This window comes from Plectrocnemia conspersa, unplaced genomic scaffold, assembly GCF_051122295.1.
Source record: "Plectrocnemia conspersa isolate PC_06_02 unplaced genomic scaffold, ASM5112229v1 ptg000010l, whole genome shotgun sequence".
Classification (NCBI taxonomy): domain Eukaryota; kingdom Metazoa; phylum Arthropoda; class Insecta; order Trichoptera; family Polycentropodidae; genus Plectrocnemia; species Plectrocnemia conspersa.
Window position 1 is genome coordinate 30,545,337 of NW_028277174.1, and position 24,904 is coordinate 30,570,240.

The window sequence follows — 24,904 nt, forward strand, 5'->3', positions numbered from 1 at the left end:
TATGTACATATTAAAAATCTATAAAAGGTAATATTTAATAAAAAGTCTACTTACAAATGAATCTCAAATCGAACCGTCGGCAGAATAGTTTGAGAACCGATTTGTATTTATAATCTGAGTTAAAGCCTAAGCAATAATTAACGCAATTTGTTCATATTTTAACAAAATATTTAAGTTTAAAGTAGAGCGTTTATACACGCTTATCTGATGTGGAAATATATAATGCGTTAACGCGCTTAAGGCATATAAAGGGTTAAGAATTATTAGAACTACGAAAATTATTGTGTCCTCAAATTTCGTTAATAAATAATGACAAAAAATAATAAAACAAATTTTATTTTAATTGTTATTTATTATAACTAATATTTTTTATTCTTTCACTTTTTTCAACAAAGTTCATATATTTTTGCAATTTTAAGACAATATGGCAAATATGTTTGAGATACGAATTTAAGTATTTTAGTTATTAGCTACCGACTTATCGTGCTGGTTAAAGGAATTCTTAATTTAAGAAATAGTTTATTTATAACGAACTTTAAAACATATTTATAACATTAAAATATTAAATTTATTACATAGGAAAGTTAAAATGTCCTTCGTTTGTTGGTTTTACATATTCTAGCCTTTAAAGAGCTTTAAAGAGTTTACATAGCAATTAACATGTTTTTGCTTTATTTAGAATTCTAATATATAATATTACCTGTTCATTAAGCCGTGGTACTTTCATATCATTCCAGTAACACAAATATATTTATAATAATATGATTCGTGAAGCTTTCTCGGTATGAATTAACAGTTGGATTTAGCTGTACAATGCACTGTACGCATTAAATACCATTTCGCAGTCATTGGTCACTATTTTTATTTCACTCTATTCACCAATTACGAAACCTTTCGCTCATTCGTTTCCGCCATTCTCGCACATTTTGACAAAACCTTTTTTTTATATTTTACTTACACGTCACAACTTTCAATTTCGCTTTCTTCTCGTTCCTGCCCGTTTTAACACTTTGCAAAATCGATGGCGAAAATTTTGCGACACTTTCGAATTTCGCTCTTTTCGCACCAAGCGTACCGTTAAATAATTATGGTTTTTAGTAGAGGTTTTTCAAAACCCTTTCACTTTATATGCGATAGCTATTTTTTTTGGACACAAGGATGATTTTTGACATTGATACGCCATCATCAGGATGTTTATAATCGAAATTTTTGATTCAGATGCTCATTGAATATTCACAATTGTGGTATTATCACGCTCCGAAGGTCGCGCCTTTAGAGTGAAAGTGTATTAATGGAATATCAAAGTTCTTTTAATGGTTTCAATTATTTCGGCGTGATTTATTATTTTATGTTATTGAATCGAGACACACCGCTGGAATACTAAACGATTTGAAAGTCAAACCCTCGCGCGTGGAATAATCAAGGTCATTTCTGGTTGGTATCTCAGCAGCGCATAACAATGGACGAAAAAGTGATCCACATTATGGTGTTGAAAACGAGCACTTTTCTCAGAGATCGCTCAACCTTGGCCATCGCCGGAGAGAATGCAATGGCGCATTTTAATAACCTTATTTTTTCATATTTTTTCTAATAAATGGTAATAAAATAATTAGTGAGAGCATTTGTAATTTAATGAAATAAAATACAAACACTGACTGACCAACTTTTGCCCCCCCCCCCTTCTTATAGATAAAACTGAAATGGCGTCCCTAAACCTTCAAAACAAAAAATTCTCGGGTTATCTATAAAATAAAACTATCCCTCTTGACTTGTTTTAAAAAATAATGCTTGCTGCAAAGCGACCGAGAGAGTACGTGATATGCGTCGCATCGCTTGGCACTCCATCTGGGGTTATATTGTGTTCGCCTCTGCTACTGTCACATAATTGAACATAAATTATAATAATATAATTTAAATTTTCTATTTTACTGCTACTTGATTTTTGTTGAAAAGCCTTCCATTTTTTGTCAGATTATTGTCTTTGAATTTTGTGAATCACATTTGCAAATCACAAACATTGCAGACACCCAGCTTCATTATAAGCATGCCAAACATAATGATTTTATAAATTTATATTTTAGAACGTTGTTAGATATACTCATTTTGTAGTTTATAAATTGCAATTAAAAGTATAAAATGTAGGGTTTAACAGATGAAGCACACAATTAGGTGATTAAACAGGCAGGTCGTAAAACGGTCGAAAAACTTTTAGATAAATTTACATGTTTCATAAGAATAAATTAGACAAATGGGTGAAAATACTAAATAATATCAATAGCTGTTATTTTTAGATGACCATTATGGTCGCTTCGAATTCATATAAAAAATAAAAATTATATTATTACATTCGATTAATGTAGCGTTTTATTTTTACATATATTTAGAAGATAAATACATTAGTCATTTAAAATCTTATTTCGCCGCGCCAGTGGAATTTTGTCTGTGTGACACATGTAGCCGCCACATGCACTAATAAAAAATATAACCGCAACTAAAATAGATTCGTTAAAAATTGTCTAATTCTATGCGTTTTATTTCTATTAATATAAACCTTGTATTTGTTATTTAATTGGAGCAAAAAAGTTCTTTACTCTAATTGTGTATTTTTAAAGTAACATTATATTTACGCACTGAAGGATGTGTTAATAAAAACCAAACTTTCACAATTAAAATATCTTTTTAACTATTTATTATATAAACTTTTAAAATAACTAATGTATAATCTAGACATCTAGCATCTTAAAGAATAAATATATTCTATAACACATTTTTAGTAAATAATAAATCTGAACTAATGCTGAAATTTAAGCATTTAAGCATCTTATAGTTTTGGCCATTTTAAAAATTTATTCGATTATTATCTTAAGGTCTTGTATCGAGTATCGGAATTGTGAATAATTCTGAAGCAAAGGAAAATTCTCCATCTTGAGGATTTATTATATAGAGGGTGAAATACTGTATTTGCTATTTTTAAAATTTAATTTACATAAATACTGTCCCGTAAATTTACAGGATTTTTTCTATAAAGAATAGCATTTATTTACTATATTTTTGTTTCAAATATGTATTATTTTTTACTGTGAGGTTTCATTACCATTTCTATCACTTTCATCTTACAAATTATTCAAATCTACTACTTTGTGTTTTGAACTAATAATAATCGGTACAAAGAAGTAGCAGTGAAAGGTACTGCTCATAATTTCTAATATCTCAACAATTTTAAATAATGTCTGGAGGATCAATCTCATATTTGTTTTCCCAAGATCTTTAAAAATCAATGTCGTATTTTAAAACAAATCAATATAACTTGTCAAAGTATACATACCATACGAAGCTTAAAAAAATATAAACCCAAATTGTTAAAAAACTTTAACCAGAGTTGTAGAGTGCAATTTGTAATGTGAATCGAATCATTTGACCTTTGTGGAAAGAATCTTCTAGTAATCAATTGGATTCGAGCAATCAGAAATAACATTAACACACTTTAGCGTACGCCGCAAAAGACCCTGGTGAAAACACGCATTTGAACCATAAAAATAAAATTAAACCTAATCGGGCGATTTTCACGACTCGTTATTTTTTTTGTGTATGCGGAAAATGGCGACTGAGTTATTGCCGAGTCGTACATTCTTTTTTCGAAGCTTAATTTACATAGTCAACTGCGTTAAGTCAGCGTTTTTAACTTAATTCGTAAAGGTACTAAAATGGAATATTCCCACGGTTAACGATCGTTATTAATATTTCATATTGCGATACAAAGGTCCACATGTGTTTATATTATGGTTAAATTGCGCTAATATCCCATTGTTTGATATCTATTAGTTATATTTTGGCGCAATCGATGAGCTCCGATAACGAAATATTTCGAAAATTTAAGGAGACAATAGACAAGAGCGGAGACTTGAACTAAAATATTGCGTTCGTAATTAATGAGTTTAATTATAATATTTATTTATGTGTAATATGTTTGATAGAATGAAGTACTGTGGGTCAATGTTATAATTTTGGAATTATTTCATTACAAACAGAGAGGCAAAAATAATATTAGAAAGTAGATGTAGAGTTTTTATTACTGTTAATATCATTAAAGGGCATTAAAATAGGCACAGTGCCTGTGTAAAAAATATATAGGCTTATTTAAAACCATTTTCATTGATCACAGATAAAAAAACATAATTAAATTATTATACATTCCTCAATTAAAATTATATTATATATTATTATTGTGTGTTTTTTTTTATATATTATAATTCATTGCCAGGATTTAATGTAAAAACCTTGGCTAAGTTCGATTAAAATTTTTCAGAATTCTTTTGAAAAATTTAACTAATCAATACCTTGAATGTCTGCTATTAAAAAAAAAATATCGTTACATTTTTTTTACATTTTTGATCATTTATGTATTTTTGAGGGCACAAAAACTGCCGTAGTTTCAATGATCATGTCATAAAACTTATTCTAAAAATATTTCAGTTAAGTTAATTAATTATAAAAATATATTTACTTTATTAAATATTAATTTTAGAGGAAAAAGACTAAATGCAAAAATTATTTAAAAATATAAATTAAAGCATATTTTTAGTATATCTTTTTTTTGGTTTTCGAGTTCATGATTTCATGGTTTTAATATTATCGCCATAAAATTTATTCTGAAAATATATCTTAAAAATATTTTGATAAAGCTCGCTTATATAACTAAAAGTTCAACTAATATCCACAATTTATAAGCATATGAAATTATGCCAAAATCTGTATATAAAAATATTAAAAACTATGCCAAAATCTGTTTTCTTATTTAGACTGCATGCATAATTAAACAAATTATCTGTCACAAATATAAATATTGATTAAGATATTTATATGTGAAAATTACCAATTCCAATAAACCTATTTAGAAAATTTAGATGAACAAAATCAAATCGTAGATGACCTGATTTTTTTATTGCATATTAGCTATGCTCGTATTATTTTCTAATGCGCATTCATCAGACGCAACATAGAAAAGTGGAATACTGAATACAATAACATATCAGTTCACACAAAACAATACAATACTGTCAGATGTATATGTTTTTAATACGACAAAATTATATATAGTTGAAAGTTTTAAATTTTCGCAATTTTATGTGTTTTTCAGCAAAAACTACCGCGGGTCAAACTTTCATCTCGACAAACGAAAGTGAAAGTTTAATAAAAAGCCAATAAAACCTTTTCTTGCTTTACGACGTGAGACTACCGTTAGTCTAATGTCCATGTCGTGAAGTAGCGGTCTCTTAATAAATGTGCAATTCTCTTAAAGGGATGTCCATTAAAATCTGTGTGTCATGAATGACAATGACAAAGTTTGTGACGCATCATCAGTGCAACATTAACCAATTATCTTTATTACATATTAGCCATACAAGCCTTTTTTATTTTTCTTTATATGTTTATCGTGATTTTAACGTCTTTTGAATAAGTCTTCTTTCATTCATTAAATATAGCCGTTTTTGATAAATCTTCTTTCACATATTTTTATAGTCTTTTTAAGACAAAAAAATCGTATAAAGAGTCAACGCACTTGAAACTGTGAAATCAGAGTTTATGCTTAGACTATATGAATTATCTGCTTAGGAAATCATAGTAAAGAAAGGATAGCGTCATAAAAATAATAATGTTTGTAATACCAGTATCGCATCTAACAGAAAAATTACCCTAAGCGACATTAAGCAATGTATACAAAAGTAGTTACCAATATTAGTTTTTTGAGAAATAAATTACTGCACGTCCAAATCAAACACCTCATTTTTGTCATTTAAACTTTGACATTTCTTAAACGTGAATTATAAAATAAAATTAAAATTAAAATCTTGTGGTTATAAAAAAAATATGCCCCTTGAAAAAATAAAATTTAATGCTTTTTAAATAAATACAAATCGCGTCATATTTAAGGAATATAGAAATGTTACCTACATTGGTTTGAAGTGTGTCAATTTTTACAAAAGCACCCAGGTTGATATGTATCTTTAATCCACCAGAAAGATGTTGCTTATTAATTTTTACCGAAATGTTTTTTACTTTGCATACAAAAGCTAGTCTAAATCTAATTCTAGTTTTTTTAATTTTATTTTTTTATTACAAATCTGATCATGACGGGCATTATAAGCAATAATTAAAATGAATATAAGCATCATCTTACATAAATTGTTCCAGCTTCTCAAAGATATCGCCAAAAATATCTTTGTTTTGGCAAGCTAAAATAACACAAGAAACACACTGAAATCTGTCTGAAACGAAATTTTTGTAAGCTTGGCTTAATTAATTAACTATTTTATTTTATTATTGATTTTTTTTATACTGTCTTATTCTTATAAAATAAAACAATTTTATTTTTACTCGGGGATTGTAAACAGCATGTTTTTATAATATACAACAATATTTTTATTAGTTTATATTTATCCTTTGAAAATTTATTTATGTAACAATGAGACATTTATCTCTTCAAAATTCCATCTCAACGAATCAGATTACTTTTGCAATATTTTTTCAAGGGTAGTATTAAAAAATAACGACGATACAACTTCTCCTTGTCGCACTTCTTATTGCATCAAAATTGACACACATCCTTATATAAATAACTATCTCTAACAATATAACTAAATATATATATACTCATAAACAGTTTTTGTTATGTTGTAGCTTATCGATTATCGATTAAGATTCAATCTTGACCCAAATAATTTTTTCATCAGTGTCTTCAACCTCTCGGTCATCCGCCGCCACGTATTAAAGAACAGTCCATTATTCTCCACAGCCATACATATGCAAACGAGTGATGCAAGAACATGTTAACGCTCTAATCGATTTTCGTAAAAACGGTCCCATCTACGTGTGCGAAAAGCGTTCCGCTCCAAAAGCGATTTTCCGATTTTTCCCTCCTTCTTTTCTGATCTTCTTCCACCACTTCTTCTTCATCACGACCGTACTGCTGAAGTGGAAACTTTTCTTTCGGCGCCTCAGTCCGTGTTAAGAACCGAATCGAGAACCACGCGACGCGAAACGCATACATTGCGCCACTCGGCTAACTTTTAACTTTCTAACGCCACTTTCTTAGTTGCACTTCTTGCAAATCTTGATTCAACAACAGTGAGTGAATTCTGTGCATAGAGATCTACTCTAAATAATCACAATTCAAAATTTATAAAATCAATCTACATATATGTGTATGTATGTATGTGCATACATACATATAATATATATATATATATATATATATATATATATATATATATATATATATATATATATATATATATATATATATATATATATATATATATATATATATATATATATATATATATATATATATATATTACATATGGTTTCACTTCGAATGTGACTTAATTTAAGTTACATTTTCATAGCAATAGTCCTCACAGATTCCCGAGTACTTTTCTCAGAAATCGTGACAATGACAGAACATTCGCTGCTGAAATATTGACTTAAAGTAAACCACAATTGCAATGAAACTATAATATTAAAAAATATTCATGTGTTTATGTATCTATATTTGTATTTGTGTGTACATACATACATATAAAATCGATGATTTAACTTGTTTGATAATTCGCAAATTTTTACCATTATTCGGAAGAAAGCACTTTCACTTTGCATATTTTTTGCATCGCTTACGAATTAGTGCCGTTCTCGTCTTCTTCGCTGTTACGTCGATTGTTTCACTGTTGTTGTATAACGAGATAATATCTTTATTGTTTCGTGTCTTATTGGTTGTTGGTTGAAAACGCTCGAATGACAATGCAACGGTCTAATCATCCCCTCTACCGGTTATATAATGTTTTATAAAATATTTAGTAAGCTAAAGAAACATCTTTAGACAATATTTTTTTTAGTTAATTATATAGTAAATTAAGTGTAAAGTAATCAAAAAAATTTTCGATTGCAAAAAATAGTATTATGAATATTTTTTTTTATTTATTATTTCGACGTATTGAACCAAAAAAAAATGCAGGAAGCCGGGACAGGGTGCAAATAAAAAAATATATTTATTATAAAAATTGCTTTAATAATAAAAATGTTTTTGAAATCTTTTAAAATATTTGGCACAAAGATAAAATACCTTTATGTTCATTTATACACTGATTTCAGATTTAATATATTACTTTTTTTTAAGAATTCGTTGATTTAAGTTATTATTTTTTTCTGTAATTATATTTTTATGCCTTTTTCATAATGAGAGGATAATTAAATTTTTGTGTAGATTTTTTATCAATACGGTTTTTGTAGATATTATCTATTTTGTTTTGGAAGGAAGAAAATATACACGGTACGGCTGGATCCCAAAATATTATTCTAAATGAATATATTTTTGGCAGTAATCTGCTATATGCCTTTGTGTGTTAATATACACATGTGTTTAGACAAAAATATAGCATTTTCTTCTGTAAAAGGAAGCATAAAGTTTTTTGCTGTATCTGCTTTTTTTGTATTCCATAATATACACAAAAATCAGTACAAATATAAACTAATAAAATAAATGTAATATTTAACCGTTGAATATAGGGTTACATAGAATATAAATTAAATTAAATTAATAATTATAAAAATCGCAAAAATATATGAAATAGGTTACTAACGCTTTGCTCAAGCTGGGTTAAGTTTGTTTGAAAAATAATATTTTATTTATTATTATACATAATAAATACTTATTTTTAGTAGATTATGTTTTTTTTCTTCAGAAATTGATAATGTGAAAAGACTTATTATAAAAAAATCCAGATTTGTTTTTCCTTCATTTTCCTAATCTCACGGATGACTCGTGATAATCAATTTGAATCGAACTCAGTCGTGCATATTAAGGTTAAAAAAATATTTAAAATGAGTAAAATTATTTGATATTATTATTATTTTATTAATTTATTTAGCTTACATAGATAATTTTTACATTAAACAAATTTTAATTAAACATGCATAATATACATAATATAAACATAAACAGAAAAAATAAAAATGCTTGGAGGGTGTTTCTTTATTACATTTAGGAAACCCGCTACATTTTTATTTTTGCGAATTGTCCCAAGATTAATATTATACAAATTCACACCTCCCTATATAATTCCCCTGGCCGTACTCATTTTCTTATACCTAAATATCCTTAAATTGTCTTTATTTCTAGTATTAAATCTATTTATTTTTTACCTTTATTATTTTCTAACTTAAATATAAATACAAAACATTCATCCTCAATATTTCTTGAACATTTAACCAATCATACTTTTACAACTAGTAAATATATTTTATTTAAAATACTCTCATTGCCCTATTTTGTAATTTTTGCAACATAATTTTATGTTATTTATTAAACATATCTAATATTGTTACACAATAATTAAAATGGAGCAGTATAGTATGTTTTTGCGTTTATATACCTATTTTTCTACAATGTTCCTTAATATTTATTTTTTTATCTACAATTACTCTTAAATATTTTATATAATAAACTTTTTCTATAATAGACAACATATTTTTAGAATGAATAAACATGCATTTAGTTTAAGTCATGTGAAAAGACTTATCATAAAAAAATATTATTTTATATCTGACAGATTATTCAGATTAGGTTTTCCTAGATTTTCTTAATCGTTCATACAAATAGTGTAATAATTAACTTAAATTGCACTATGTCATGCATATTAGGTTCAAAAAAAAACTTTAATAATGAGCTACTTTAATTTAGAGAATAAAACATAGGAATAAAATAAAATAAAAAATTTAAATAATAATACATAGTAGACAAATCTAGCGCATGAGAGGGGCTTATTGAAATAACCTTGATAGTATTAGGTTAATATAATATTAATATAACATTATTGAGATAAAAAAATATTTTTTTTATAAATATCTTGCCATTAAATAATGACTTTTTTAACACTTATAATTTCATGTATTAATAATATTTGCTAATGCTACAGTAATTTTAATTGAAATTTAATACTTGATCGCTTGATCACAATTCATATGGAATATATAATTAAAATTATCATAACATAAATTTTCCTTTTTTGTCTTCACGTTAAAGTATGGACACCTGAATAGGCAAATTACTACTCTAAAATGAATGACAGACGATATGTCGAAACGTCGTCTTGCATACATACATAAATCACATTGGACTGAAATAATTATCCACCAAATTTACATCATATTTGATTACATCTATCAAAATTTAATAATGATTTTCGTCGTCCGATGAGGACGACGTATATAGACGGTCATTATAATAATCAAATAATTGCAATCCTTCATCGCTCCATAACAAAAAAGGCGTATTCCGCAATGTTTCTGTCAACTGTTTTAACTGACATTAACGGTCAACCAAACTATGCCGTGCTCGATCGGCGTCACTAATTCGATTAAATACTTAACTACTACCTTCTCAGCCGGTCATTGTCTCGGTCAGTCTGTCAAGTCTCCTGTCTCCTGACCGCTCGTTATCTCCCACGCCATTTGGATTGTGTAGTCTCAGGTACTTGCCGTCGAAGCGAAAGTGAGAAAGTTTTCACTGGTCGATCGTCGCAAAATCCAATCTGGTCAGATTGAGGTCGCCTCCCAAATAAACGCTCGGATACAGTAAACACTTGCAGCAGCGGTGCACATTTTCCATCTGATCATCAGATCTGATCTCGGGCTGGCTGACCTCGCTTTCTTCCTGCCTGAAGTTTCTAATATGCCATTTTCTAATATCGACGGAATATGCGTACGTACGTGGGTGTGTGCATAAAGTCAAGCTAGATGATTTGCATGACACGAATAATTTTAATCGATGTGCGTAATGTGGCCTTAACGGCGGAAAAGTGACGACTTTTCATATGATTGATGTGAAAAGTCGTCTTATTCGTATACAAGAATGTATTATGGTCGAAGAAAAATTGAATAGCCAATCAAACAGATTTGATTGAAGTTTTTTTGGATTTTTGATCTAAATGATATTTAAACAGACATCAATAATACGGTACAAGCAATGCATTTTGATTAAAAAAAATATACTATCTTCAACTTTCATTAGTTTTTAATGAATTAGCTCTTGATAAAATTGGGTAAGAATTTAAATGAATTTTTGATCAAAATGTGTAATATAACTTTTACACTTCTAATCAAAAATATACAAATGACTCGCTGATTTCAACTTTCATTAATCTTGAATTATGTAAATCGGTAATTTTACTTTTGATAAAATTAGGTAAGATAATAAAATGACTGGGTTACTCTTTTCGACCAAACTTTTTTGAAGGATTCCCTTAAATAACCATGTTGTTTTCATATATTTGTATGTTTTGTTAAAAAACAGCTTTAAATCTGATTTTTTTTATTTTAAATTCGTTATAAATTACTATAATAGTTAATAAAAAGGTTTATAAAAATCAATCTAAAAATTTTATATTTGTTATTTTTCTTACAAAGTATGTTAATTGAATCTTCAAATTTTGAATAAGCATAAAAAGTTTGTACATTTAATGTAAATTTTCATAGTCTACTAAACTAATAAACAATAAAAGTTGTATTTTAGAAATATTTGCAATTTATAAACATAATATTTTATCTCCTATGTGACGAATTTTAAAGGTTTTCTAAAAGGGCAATACAAATAATGGATATTTAAGTAAAAAAATAACGTTTTTTAGAGATTTTTTGTAGTAAAAAATAATTAGTGCATCTTTGTGGCAAAATACGTTTATCAAAAAATGTTACCATAATCATCGAAAATAATATAATGAAGCGTTAATTACACAAATATTTTTTTATGTCATTAAAATAAACATTTTAATAAAAAATAATCAATATTATTTTACTTTTAAACTTATTTTTAGCAAAACGAAATTTTTGTAAAAGTATTGAATTTTTTTTTTTTTTTGTATAATCATTTTTCTCTTTTAAATATTAGAGTTTTGAATTTAGAGTTTAAAACTTAGTAGGTGTTTTTTTTTATTGAAGTATTTTTAAACTGAATTTTTTTCATTTCAAAAATTGATAATTAATAAACCTAAAACTACTGTAAATTTTATTAAAGATAAAAAAAGAAAAAGTAGTGAAATAGCTTTTTAAAATATGTTGCAAGTGATGAATATAGTTAAAGCATAAAATGATAAAATCGACTAAAACACAAACTTTTTAGTAAAAAACTATTAGCATCAAACAAAAACGACAATTTAGGAATTATATAAACGATTATAACAAAATATATTCTAGTAAAAAAATAACCATAATAAAATGCGCTATAAATATTTAAAAAAAATGTGGTACTTGTTAATTATCACGGCGCAACGCTCAAAAATACGCCCGTGCTGTTCAAACCCAAACCTAATCTAAACAAATTAACCATTATACCATTATATTTGTTTCGGTTAAGTTTATGCTTGAATTAAAATATGTTCATATACATTTTCATTACATCAAATAAATTTATAAACTCACAATATAGTGGAGAGTAACAACTGGTGGTTTTTGAGCGTTGCGTTATACTAATTAACAAGTACCACATTATTTAAAAAAAATATTGTAGCGATTTTTATTGTGGTTATTGTTGTTTCTATAATTGTTTATATAACATTTTTGGTTTAAAATACTACAATTTATAAAAAATGAAATCAGCATTAAAATTTATTTTATTTAATACATAATTATAAAATTCTTGTGGCAACAAATGTCATTTCCTTAGCTAATGTAACTATAAAATAATATTAAAACTAATTAGATACAATGTCACTAAAATAACAAATACGAAACAAATGAGACGATAGTTTTTCTAATATTAAATATTTAGTAACATTTAAATGTAATGGTCAGTATTAATAGAAATAAATTGTCAATAAATAAATATAAGTATAAATCGCACCTTTTAATAAAAGGTGTGTGAATTATTTTATGAAATATGTGCATTTAAATAAATACTTTGTTTCATAAAACGAACTATTTGTGCAATTATATAAGGTGAATCTTCGAAAAATGATTCATCGATCCGATCAATACTGATCAATACTATCTGTCTATTTTAGTCTTATTTCAGTTAAATAAATTATTTAAAAATAAAAATAAAAGCACTTGTGCTTATCTGTCAATTTGACGGTGCCCGTAAAGATAGGTATATAGAAAATGCCCATAAACTTAATTGTAACGGAATTATTTTGGGAGATGTGCATTAAAATAAATAATTTGTTCCATAAAACGAATTGTTTGTGCATTTACGTAAGGTAAATCTGCGGTTTTTTCTTTGAAAAAGGATTCATAAGATATTCATTATAATGCAAAATAAATTCGTTTTATGGAACATTAAATTTTATATATTGCTCATTTAAATTGTACTCTTGAATAGTAAATAAAGCACCAATTATCGCTATGAACTTGTCAGAGCGACAAAAGTTATGTCTTCATTACATTTATACTTTGAGCTCAAATGTACGAGGTATCAAACATATACATCAAGTTATCTTATCTTTATGGCAAAAAACCGAAAAAATCTTATAGTACAGAATATATTTTTTTTTTCAATTCATTATGCAAATATTTATTATAAAATAGTATACGAATAATAAAATGGACATTACCATCTTTAATTTAATTCTGGTGGTATTACAATACTAGTTTGTATATTTTGCTTGCTAATTACCTAGGGATATGTGATGTAAAAATAGTTTTTAAACATATATTTGTTCTAAACAACATACACATATTAAAATATGTTTGATAATAATTGCTTACACAACCTTTTACTGTTTGTATAATATGCCCTTGACTCATTTAATTTAAATTTTTTGTAACCGACGATTGATATCTAGTAAAAAAATCGGCATTCAGTTTAACGTAGCATGTTTAAAAATTGACCAACATTATGATTTATTATCGAGCTATACGTGTATAATAGTTTGTTAGTAAATCATTTTATAAATAGTAATTAAATTTTACCGTGAGGGGGTGTCACATACGACCGTTTCCATCCGACTAAATGTTGCTAACGATTTCGCAATATTTCGAGTGTTGCCATATACGGTTTCCCAATCAGCAGCGTTTTCGTAAATCGGATGTTTGTTTTGCAGTGCAACCGCCAAAATGAAACGCTTTAAGATAAAAGGGTGCGATGACAATAGTGGCGAATAACTAAAATGACCGCCGACAAAGTCCTGGATAAGTTTACAAGTGCGAAATGGGGGAAGGGAGTAGTGTTTTTGTTGGTGGGATTGGCTGCACTAGTGCACTGCGTTTCGGCCGAGGAAGACAACGACATCGTCAATCTGAACATCGACAGCCTGTCAGGCGGCGGGTTGGACCCGGAGCTGAGGCAAAGGCAGCCGAGTCAGCAGCAGCAAGAGCTTCTTTTGCTGGAGGCGTTGGCCAGAAGGAAGCCTGGACAATCGAGTGGTCATGACGTGGACAATAACATCATCGAACTGTTGGGGAGAAGTAAGGGTTTTTCTCGTAACCGATTGTTCTTCGATGATTTTTATAAATTTAATATTCCACACAGATATATGTATAATATAAGCAGAAGGAATACATATGATATGCTACATATCAATTGGCATATAAAAAGTAAACAGTTGCGTTAAACCATTTTATGATTAGGATTTTAATTATTATTGCTAGAAAATGCTCTTAAAACAATGTCTTTAAAAGTAAATAGCATACAATATTTAACATATAGTTTGTTGTCAAGATTTCACTTGATAATCAAACACATATTACAAACTAGTATTGTGATTTGATTTATCAATGTGATTTTTGCGTTTTTTTCGGGAGATCTGACAAAAACAAATGCTTTGCCTAATTAAGTGTAATGATGTATTGATTCATATTAAGTATTTTATTTTATATACAAATTATAGGATATCTTAAGCCCTATTTTTGCATCAAATTAAAAAAAATGTGCTTCGCCACAATTTTTATCAAAGAAATTACTACAATATTGAGGATGTTGAACCAAAAAAAAATACTTGTGCCACTACTCTTTTTTTAATATATATATCATTTACTTTTTGTGAATTTTTTGAGCTCAATGAGCTCATATTGAATATTTTGATAGGGTTTTAAATCTTGAGTCATATTCTTGGAATTTCTTAAATTTGTTATTAAAATGAAACATTTAAAAATACAGACATAAAGGGCCACTGACCGAAATTTTCCGAATCCTCTTTTAAAATTCGGCAAGTTAAAATCATCCCTCTGAAAAATATTTTTATGGCAATTGAACGGCTAATTATTATAGTATCTTTTCCAAAAAATATTAAGGGAAAAACTTTGGCATAAACTTCCCAATACATAGCATAAATTTAATGCACATTTTCCTTTCAATTCAGGAAGAAATGGTCCCAGCTGAGTATTTAGAAAATAAATTCAAAAAGATCAAAGGTCTTGGAAGATACTGCTCTAAGTTAGGACGTATTATCACCTATAGTGAAAGTAGTCGAGTATGTAGATTAAGAAGAACCGTTTATGTGTACTTAAAATGTGAATAAAAAAAATATTAATACTAAAAATGTAATTAAAAAAATATAGTAACCTGTAAAAATATGGACCTCGATTCTAGACTTATTTTGTGTCCTCTACGAATTTTATTATTCTAGTATAAAGTTTGTATTTCGGAGTTGCACAAGTTTACGTATGATCCTTAACCAATATTCTTTCCTAATTTCCTCTAAAATTATATTTTATAACTCTTTTGTATTAAAAAATATATTTTTCAACACATCCTGTAATGAATACAGTTACATTCTTTCAATGCTAGTATTAAAATCAGGATTTTGTAAAGGAAAACATATCCTATGTATTTATTTTAATAATTACTTAATAGGCAGAATAGCAGCCATAAGATTTGTGGCTTTAAAATTTGTGAAAAATTAAAGATACATAAATATAATTTTCAATATGTTTTTTATTTCTACAGAAATATAAAAAAAAAATGATGAACTTGAAATATATCTAAATATTTCTAATATAAGTTTTAGTCTGCTTGGTCTTTTTTTGTACTATTTTTTCTTTTTTAATTAAGTAATCTTTTCATTTAGGAACTTTGTAATTTAGAAATCCTTGAGTAAAAATTATTTAATAATACCATTTTTTATGAGCTACAAACATCTCAAAGCTTTAAAATTATATGTAATAAAAAAATACTTTTCCAAAATTGTTATCAATTCCATTGTCACTGAAAACAAGACTGCAAATTACCTAAATAAAAATTTACCACTCAGTTCATTGACCGAAAAGAAAGTAAACCTAGATACACTGATTTTCCTGTAAATTAAACAGAATAAAATAACCAAAAAAATTATCCATTTACAGTTAAAGCTACGAATATTTTTTGTTATTAGTCGAACCTATTAACTCCAAGATTCTCTGTCGTTTACCAAGTTTTTCTTAGATATCCAATTCATCGGCTTACAGAAATAGCTTGGCTAAGTAGCTGTTATTTGACAGATCCTCTTGCTGAAGGCATACCCTCCGGTTGCAATATCTTGTGTAACATATATGGTTCTTGCTCCTCATCTGACATTTCAAAATGTGTAGCAATTTCAAATCGGTCCCCTTTGTGCTAAACTTGCCATTGTGTTTGGTATCCGGGTCGAAATGCTCTCGCTTTCGCCGCACGTTGCGGAACGTGAACTTCGCGAAGAGCGGCGACAATCGCGTGTTGTTATTCTATGGGGTTTTTTGGTCCAATTTTTTGGACTTTTCGAAATCGGCCAACCTTGAAAGATGCGGCTGTGCGTTTACACGCTCGAACTGATCGAGAGCCACGAGCGTGCTCTAAGAACATCTCGAAAGTTTGGATGGTCTTGAAAAAATGTATCTAATCTTAGAGAAACCTAAAGTTTTTTATACAATACATCTAAGATATGAACTTGAACTTGACTAATAGAGAAGTCGTGTTGCTGCTTATCCACTTCCAATGTTCCTGCTGTCAATTTTGACTTAATATTGTCAAATGATATGATACATTCGCCTGCATATCAATCGTTTTAGGCATATATGACTTAGTTCTCCCAATATAAAATATTTTTTTTGATATATGTAATTTAGTCAATTGAACTTGATTAAATATTTTTATCTAGTATAATATATTTTTTTTATAAATAAATTTTATTCAATATTTCAACAATTATTGCTGCAATCGCTTTACTACAAATTATTACGCGCCGCCACTGCATATGACACAGACATACTAAATAATACCACAATTTAAAAAAAATAAAACAATAGTGTTTATTCGGCACTTTCCGCGAAGAAAGTGTGAGAAACTTTCAATTTTAAGGTATTTGACCTTGAATTATATTGTTAAAAAAATATACAAAAACTTCTTTGAAATATCTTGTGTTAAATTAAATACAATTTATACCGATATTTTTGACACAAAAATAAAATAAATTGATTTAAATGTAAAGTTACACGCTGTTGAATGTTATAGTTTAAAAAGATATCTTAATCTATGATTTTTATAAATATTTAAGACTTGCAATGCGTAGCGATTTGTATTATGCAGCTCTAATTAATTTGGAATTACAACAAGCTAAAACCAATTAATTTAATTTAGATTTAGTCTTGATAAAATGTAACTACTTAATCTTAGAGAAACAGAGTTTTTTTACAATACATCTAAGATATGAATTTGAACATGCCTAATGGAGTCGTGTTGTTGTTTATCTTCTTCCAGTGTTCCTGCTGTCAATTTTGACTTAATATTGTCTAATAATATGACTTATTCTCAATCGTTTTAGGTAAATGACCAGTGGCGGTTCGTTCATATGGGCTGCGAGACTGTAGCTCCCACATTATAAAATTTGTATTATGTAGCTGTAATTAATTTGGAATTACAATAGGTTAAAACCAAAAGTTTTGTAACCAGTATTGTAACACCAAACTGAAACTTTTTAGAATCAGTGACAATTATTATAATAATTGTAAATTATTTTAAATTAAATATAGCAATGTCTACATGAACCACTTTCAAGTGATTTAATTTTTGTCATAACTTATTATTTTTAACATGTATCTTTCATATTATATTATTATATTAATATAATATAAATGTTAAAAAACAATGGGTTTTTGCAAATAAGATTAGTGGCAGTATAAATTATTCTGTCACTAATCTTAAGATATTTATGAAAATTATTGTATCTTATTCTTTTAAAATCAATGTATAATATAATAGTATTAACAGATTTTCAAAGATGCTTTCGATCTTAATCAGCAAATTGATCGAACTCGGTTTTTCCGATGACCTGGCGAGATTGTACGTAATTCGGAAAATCGATAGTTGATCATCATATGTTGTTAATCAATGAGAAATTAGTTTCAGTAATATGTAGCAAAATCAGTTTAAAAATATATACTGACAATTAGCATGACATAAAAGAAAGTCCTTATTGTCCTTAAAATTCTGCAGGAAAATGTTTAAAATCCATATTAAAATACCAAATGCCTATTTGCCCTAGAGCTGTTTATTATATGGAATAATAGCACTAGAGCGACGAAATGTCAATATTTTAAGCAGTTTTCTCTATGACAAACGATTACATTAACCGACCTCATTTAATTTTGGTTTTTCCCAACATTCATAATTGTGCAAGTATTATTCCTAGAGCAAAACTACTGATTCATCCTTATACAACAATAATTTAAAAATGACACATTTCTTACATAACAGTATTTTTACATTTCAGTGATTCCACAACGGTGTCGGTACAGAGGAGCCCGATACGAATGCGGTCTGAGCATATCATGCGTATTAGGGGGTGGAAAACCTTTGGACCTGTGCTCCGGAGGGATGATTTGGGCCTGCTGCGTAGACAGAGAGACAGCTGAGGAAAAACCAACCCCTGCGCCCCTTCTACACAACGTTAGTGAGTATCCACCGAACGATTTCAAGGCTCAAAATACATAAATATGTTACGCAATAGTGAAATTTTTGCGAATTCACGAAGTAGGAAGAAGACGGCTCAAGTTTGGCCGAACAAAATTCTCGACGTTCCGGTCTATATATATTAGGTGTTTTGTGTAACAAAGGTGACTGGCTTCAATATATGGCTGATGATTCCGAATAGGAAGTAACGGAACGTCGTCGCTTATGTAACGATGATGATGCTTTTTGGCACGCTCTGTACTAGTTTGACATAATGGATGTTTTTTATTCTACTTGAATTTGAACCGGTAAAACTGACTCTTAACAACGAACGGTTTGTGTGTACATCTCTACATATAATATAGCTCTTTATCAGATATAATATTTAACTATTAAGATAGCAATTGAAAAATTAATGGGGCTACATAAAAAACAGTACATATGTACATATAATTAACTTCTGAATATTGTATTCTATAAAAACAATTTATGCAACAGCACAATGCATTTGAAAACTAAAAATCACTTATCAATGTATTTCATATTCAGTATACAAATCAGTATACAGACTTTTGGATAAAGGGTTATGAATATTAAATGGGTCGTTTATCATAATAGAAACTAACATGTTCTTTTCACTAAAGCTTTATTTTCTATATATTTTTTTGGAGAGGACATTATTCATAATATCAAACTATAACCATATAGATGTAATAAATAATTTATTTAATTCAACGTAGAAAACATAGATAAACTATTATTTGCTCCAGAAAATCTTTAGCATATATAGAATCATATGTTAAAAATAAATTTAAATAAAAACTAGTTTATGTGTTACAGTAAATATGTATTACTATTAAAAATGTATTTTCACTGGCATTTTAGTGAAATCATATTGGAATACATATGTATTTATACTAGTGAAAACATGGTGCTAGTGAAATTATATGCTGTCTTAAACTGTAAAACGTCTTAAAATAATAAAAATATATTAAATTATTAAAGTTAAGTTATTATCAAAATAATGCTTATTTTCGATAAAAATATTTTTTTATCAGTATGTTAAATCCTATTAATTTTATTTAAATTTTATCCGAATCCTGGTTAATAAATTTTATAGACCACTAGCAAACTTCGTTTTTAAAAATAGTTGTAGAGCAATCTGTTAAGGCCATTATCTTAAATAATAAACCTAACCTAAGCGAATTAATTAGTCCAGATTGATCTAATGAAATTCTAAGACTAACTATATTTTTTTTAATTTTATTGGGTCAAATTAGGTTTGGGTTTGAACAGTCAAAAGTGAGTTTCAACGACAGTAGGGCGACACATCAAATCTTAAGGCCAAAATGTTCATAACGCACGTGTGACAATACAGATTCACTAATATTGACCAGTCAAAACATAATTTAATTATAGCATAATTAGTCAAATTATATTTTTACTATTAAAAATATAGTTATACTGAAAAATACACATTCAATGTAAAGTTCATAACCCAGCAGTTTTATTACACATTAATCTCGTTATAAACATATAGTAACTACTTTAATTTATTATTGCTTAAAATTCAAACAAACTACTATGAGGTGTAAGAATATTGTTGTGTTTTATAAAAAGTAGTAGTAGATAGTATACAATATCTAGGGCATCCAAACATTATGCGTTTTTTTTGTATTTTTCCATAAGTTAACTGGATTTAGTTTGGTTTCGAGTATTTTTTACATTACATTACAACTTAGTAATAAAATAAGATTAATAATCTAGTATCATAAGATTAGTGTAGCAATTTAAAAATAGTTTTGGTTAAATATAAAATCATGTTAAAGTGCTACTAATAACTTTGAGGTATAAATTGTATTCGAATTTATAAATCAAACTTAAGCTTTTTTCTGGAATTTAATGACGTCAAAATTTAGAGTTTATTGGAGAAATTTTAGCAGTTACTCAAGCATATAATGTTAAAACACCAATACAGTAAAACAGTTCAATTAACCTTGACGCAACACCGAGTACAGAGCGTGTCAAAAAAAGAGAAATTTTCGTGGCAATGAACTACTCACCTTGTTATCATAACACAATAGCGTGATGATGATGATGATGATGAAAAATTGAAAAAAAATACACACTAGCACAGAAGAAACACACAAGAAGTTTCATATACGCTACATTCCACTCGGCTATTGTTACCAGAGTTTCATAATGGCCCGAATTAAAACATAAATTATTTAATTTGCAAGATCTTTCGTCACGATCGCGTGGCAGAGAGCCGACGGTTGGTTGCACCTGACGGGAGAAATTATCAATGGAATATTTTGTGAATAACGCAATATGCACATTTATAATATTAATGTTATTGTTGTTTAAACGCATGTTAGTGAAGAGAAGAAAGTTGTAAATTGATTTACATTCGAGTAGCGATTGTATTTTAATTGCTTGTATACATATATAAACTGTTGATGGTTTTTATTTAATTCAATATATATTAGCATATATATGTGGCGTGCTTATAACATTTGAGTTTAATACGAATATATTATATTTTAATGACGTATCAACAGTAGTATATTTAATATTTTTTTAAATATCTGTGGCTTGTTTTATATACACTTTTTTTTTAATAAGAACAGAATCTATATTAAATTAAGAAAAATATCTAATTCATAATTATCAAATCTATTTAATCTAAAATTAAAATTAAACTATTCTTGTTTGTAAAAAAACAATTGATTTAGCTTGAAAACCTTTAAAATGATATTTAACCATAAAATATGAAATATATTTTATAATAAAATCATCAAAGGCGATTAAAAATAATTTTACCTACAATATTTTTTTCATTTTAAAATGGAGCATTTAAGTTTTTACTATTTGGTTTATAATTTACATTTTTAAAGTAACCTATATTGGTATTTATTAGCATATACAGAGATCAATAGTTTAGATAATTTGAAAAGCTTAATTACTGTAATTCATAACACTTTAAAAAAAATTGTAACGGATTTTTAGCGAGTTTCTCGAATCTATAACATGTAAACAAACTTGACCAAAATATTTATAAGTTCTATTTATATGTCATTTAAATATATAATATATACTACACTATGATAACAAAAACAAGTATTTTTGAAATAAATACTAAGCAGTTTAAACAGCTTTCTACATTTTTGTAAATTTAAAAACTCTTAATTATGGATATTAAGGCAAAAAAGTAATTAAATAAAATAATAAAATATGTATAATATCTTTCTAAATAAATTATAAAAATGTAAATAGTTTAATAAACAATGAAATTCAGTACCTATAAATTGAGGTCTTACAGGTAAAACTTTAGTTGTAGCACTTTTATTTATAACCTGTCATTTTATGTACATTTTTCATGTATATAGTCATCTATTGGTAATATTTATAATTAAATGTTGTAATTACATTTAATTTCATTAAAAATAATCTGTAGCAAAATTTAATTCATTTGATAATATTGTAAATGCTAGCAAGATTAAATTTAAATTTGGTTTATATCTTAGCTAAATAAAAAATAATAATGATTTTCGCCGATAGATGGACTTGACCTAATTTTCAGATTAATATATTTGTCAATAATCAAAACAAATGGAATCCAACATCCCATATTAACAAATCCTTTGTTCTACAGGTGATCTCATACAAATAGTCGGTCATTTCCCCAACAACGACAACAACTACAACAACTTTGACCCCCTCCCTTTGCCCATTAACCGTCCTCTGACCATCTATGATGAGCCGACCATAATCTACAATCAACCCAAACCAGACTACAATCAAAATCATCGTCCTCCAAAACCTGACCACCACGACCATCGTCCCAAGCCCGAAATCCACCGGCCGAAGCCCCAATACTCTTGGGGCAACGACTACGATCAAAACCATCACTTCCAACTGAAGCCCTCATACCAAAACAACCATAACCACCATGAAACAAGCACGAATCACATACCCGAACCCGACGACTATTACACACCCGATAACGTACACGGTCAGGACACGGCCAATGGCGTCGTGTCTGGAAACGGATATTTGGATATGGACGATGGTAGGCCGGGATGGAACGGCAATCCCAGCTCTAGGGGTAAAATTTTGATGATATGACCACGGCTTTTATTGTATCGTAGTACAAAACACGTAGTTCACATTATTTTTATTTATTATAATATGTATATTTTATAATATTTACACCTAAGAGCACCCTTATGAGTATCGCTTTAAATAGAGCTTTTAGTTCTGATGTATTTTGTATTGTATTTAGTTCTACATAGTACATCACCTTCACCTTTTATCTTTAACATCATACAAAGGATATTCAGAAAGTAAAGATTCAATGCCTACAAGCTATTTATAACACATCCAAGACTATATATTTATATAAAAAATAAAAATAATAACCTAACCTATCCTAACTTAAGATTCGCTTGTAGCAAGTAATACAAATGAGATGACAGAGATACTAAAAAGAGTAATTATAAAAACAATACGAACCAGAAATAAGAAAGAGGAGTGCAATGGCAATAAAAACGAAAGTGCGCCTCAACAAATTACGAAAAGATAGAGGTCTCGATGAATACCGAAAACTTGAATTGTAAGGAGTATTGTCTTTTTTATTTGTCTTTATGTTTCGGAGACAACGAATGTTAAGAATACCATGGACAAAAAAGCGCACATTATCTACTAATGTATTACTCATAATGACTCATAATTTATATAACAACTTAAAAAGAGTTGTAGTGGAAAATCAGCAGATAAAAATCCCCGAAACTTTGTGAAAATAAAATAAGCGCAGCAGAATCAAGGTAATAGAGAATTTGAGTGAAAATATCGTTCCTTTTTATATATAAAAGTTCTAGACACTTGTTATTAATCGTCTATCAAAAAAATGTTTTAAATATATTTCCTTTGTATTTTTTCTTGATTCTGCATTTTTATAAATATATTGTCATAAACATTACCTAGATGATGATGAATTTCAATAACACAGAGATCACTAAAATGCCATTGAAAAACACGTTTCAAGCACGTCACGCGGATCCTAGCGAAACTGAAAAAATATTGTGTTGTATCTTTACTTTCTGAATATCCATCATTAGTGTAAAATATTTCGTAGCTTGTAGTAAGATAAGGTATAAGTATCTTACGCCTTCTCTGGACAAAGATAATAAAAGAGCGCTTTGCTTTTATTTTGCCTTATTTTAGTGACTCATTTTGGTATTAATAGCGGTTTTATATTGCTCGCTCTTGTACGTTATAATTAGCAATACATAAAAATATGTTATATACTAATACTCGCACTTTACTGCTAAATGCACAAATTAATGACTGTTTAAGAACATTGCCTTATTAAAATTTGTATTATTCTTTTAGTCAATAGAGAGTTAAAGCATAAAAAATGTATTAAGCTTATCGATTTACATTTATTATTTTATAAAACAATACGGTTCACACCTTTCATAGTAATTATTAAATATAATATAATAATTAAAAATATATTTTAAATGCAGTTTACACAAAACATGTATATGTTTGGCATTTCAGTGAAATCTAGGTAGATATATTTCTACTAGTAAAAATATATTTTTTATGGAACTAGTGAAATTATATGCTGTACATATTCATTTGCGTGTTTTTTTTTAAATTGTTACATCCTGTTTAAATAAAAGTTGTAGGGCGACACATCTCCTCTTAAGGCCAAAATATTCTGAACATACGCATACTAGAGCAACTGTAAATAAATACAGTTTTACTGATATTGACCAGTGATAATATAAATTAATTCTTTGATACATTTTAGTAAAATTATATTTATACTAGTGAAAATATAACTTCGCTGAAAACTGTAACGTCCATTTACTGTTCAAACCCAAACCTAACCAAACCCAACTTAAACTAATGAAAGTTCTAAAACTAATTATAGTTTTTTTTACTTTTATTTCAAATTGAATTTTATAGACATTTTAGAGCAGCGTATAATTTTACTGTGGTCTG

The 24,904-nt window shown here is 27.9% G+C and overlaps 1 protein-coding gene across 3 annotated transcripts in view; it reads left to right on the plus strand.

Annotated features, from left to right (window-relative positions):
• Positions 1-24,904, plus strand: part of LOC148231344 (serine proteinase stubble) — a 38,447-nt gene that overhangs the window by 9,090 nt on the left and 4,453 nt on the right. The window contains exons 1-3 of one of the 3 annotated variants that reach the window (XM_088196042.1): positions 6,998-7,125; positions 14,091-14,454; positions 18,711-18,890. In XM_088196042.1, the coding sequence (XP_088052168.1) occupies positions 14,157-14,454; positions 18,711-18,890 (478 nt within the window). In that variant the 5' untranslated portion in view covers positions 6,998-7,125; positions 14,091-14,156. Of the gene's footprint in view, positions 1-6,997; positions 7,126-14,090; positions 14,455-18,710; positions 18,891-22,550; positions 22,998-24,904 lie in introns of those variants that run through there. The other 2 variants (XM_088196041.1, XM_088196043.1) reach the window with 2 other exon arrangements.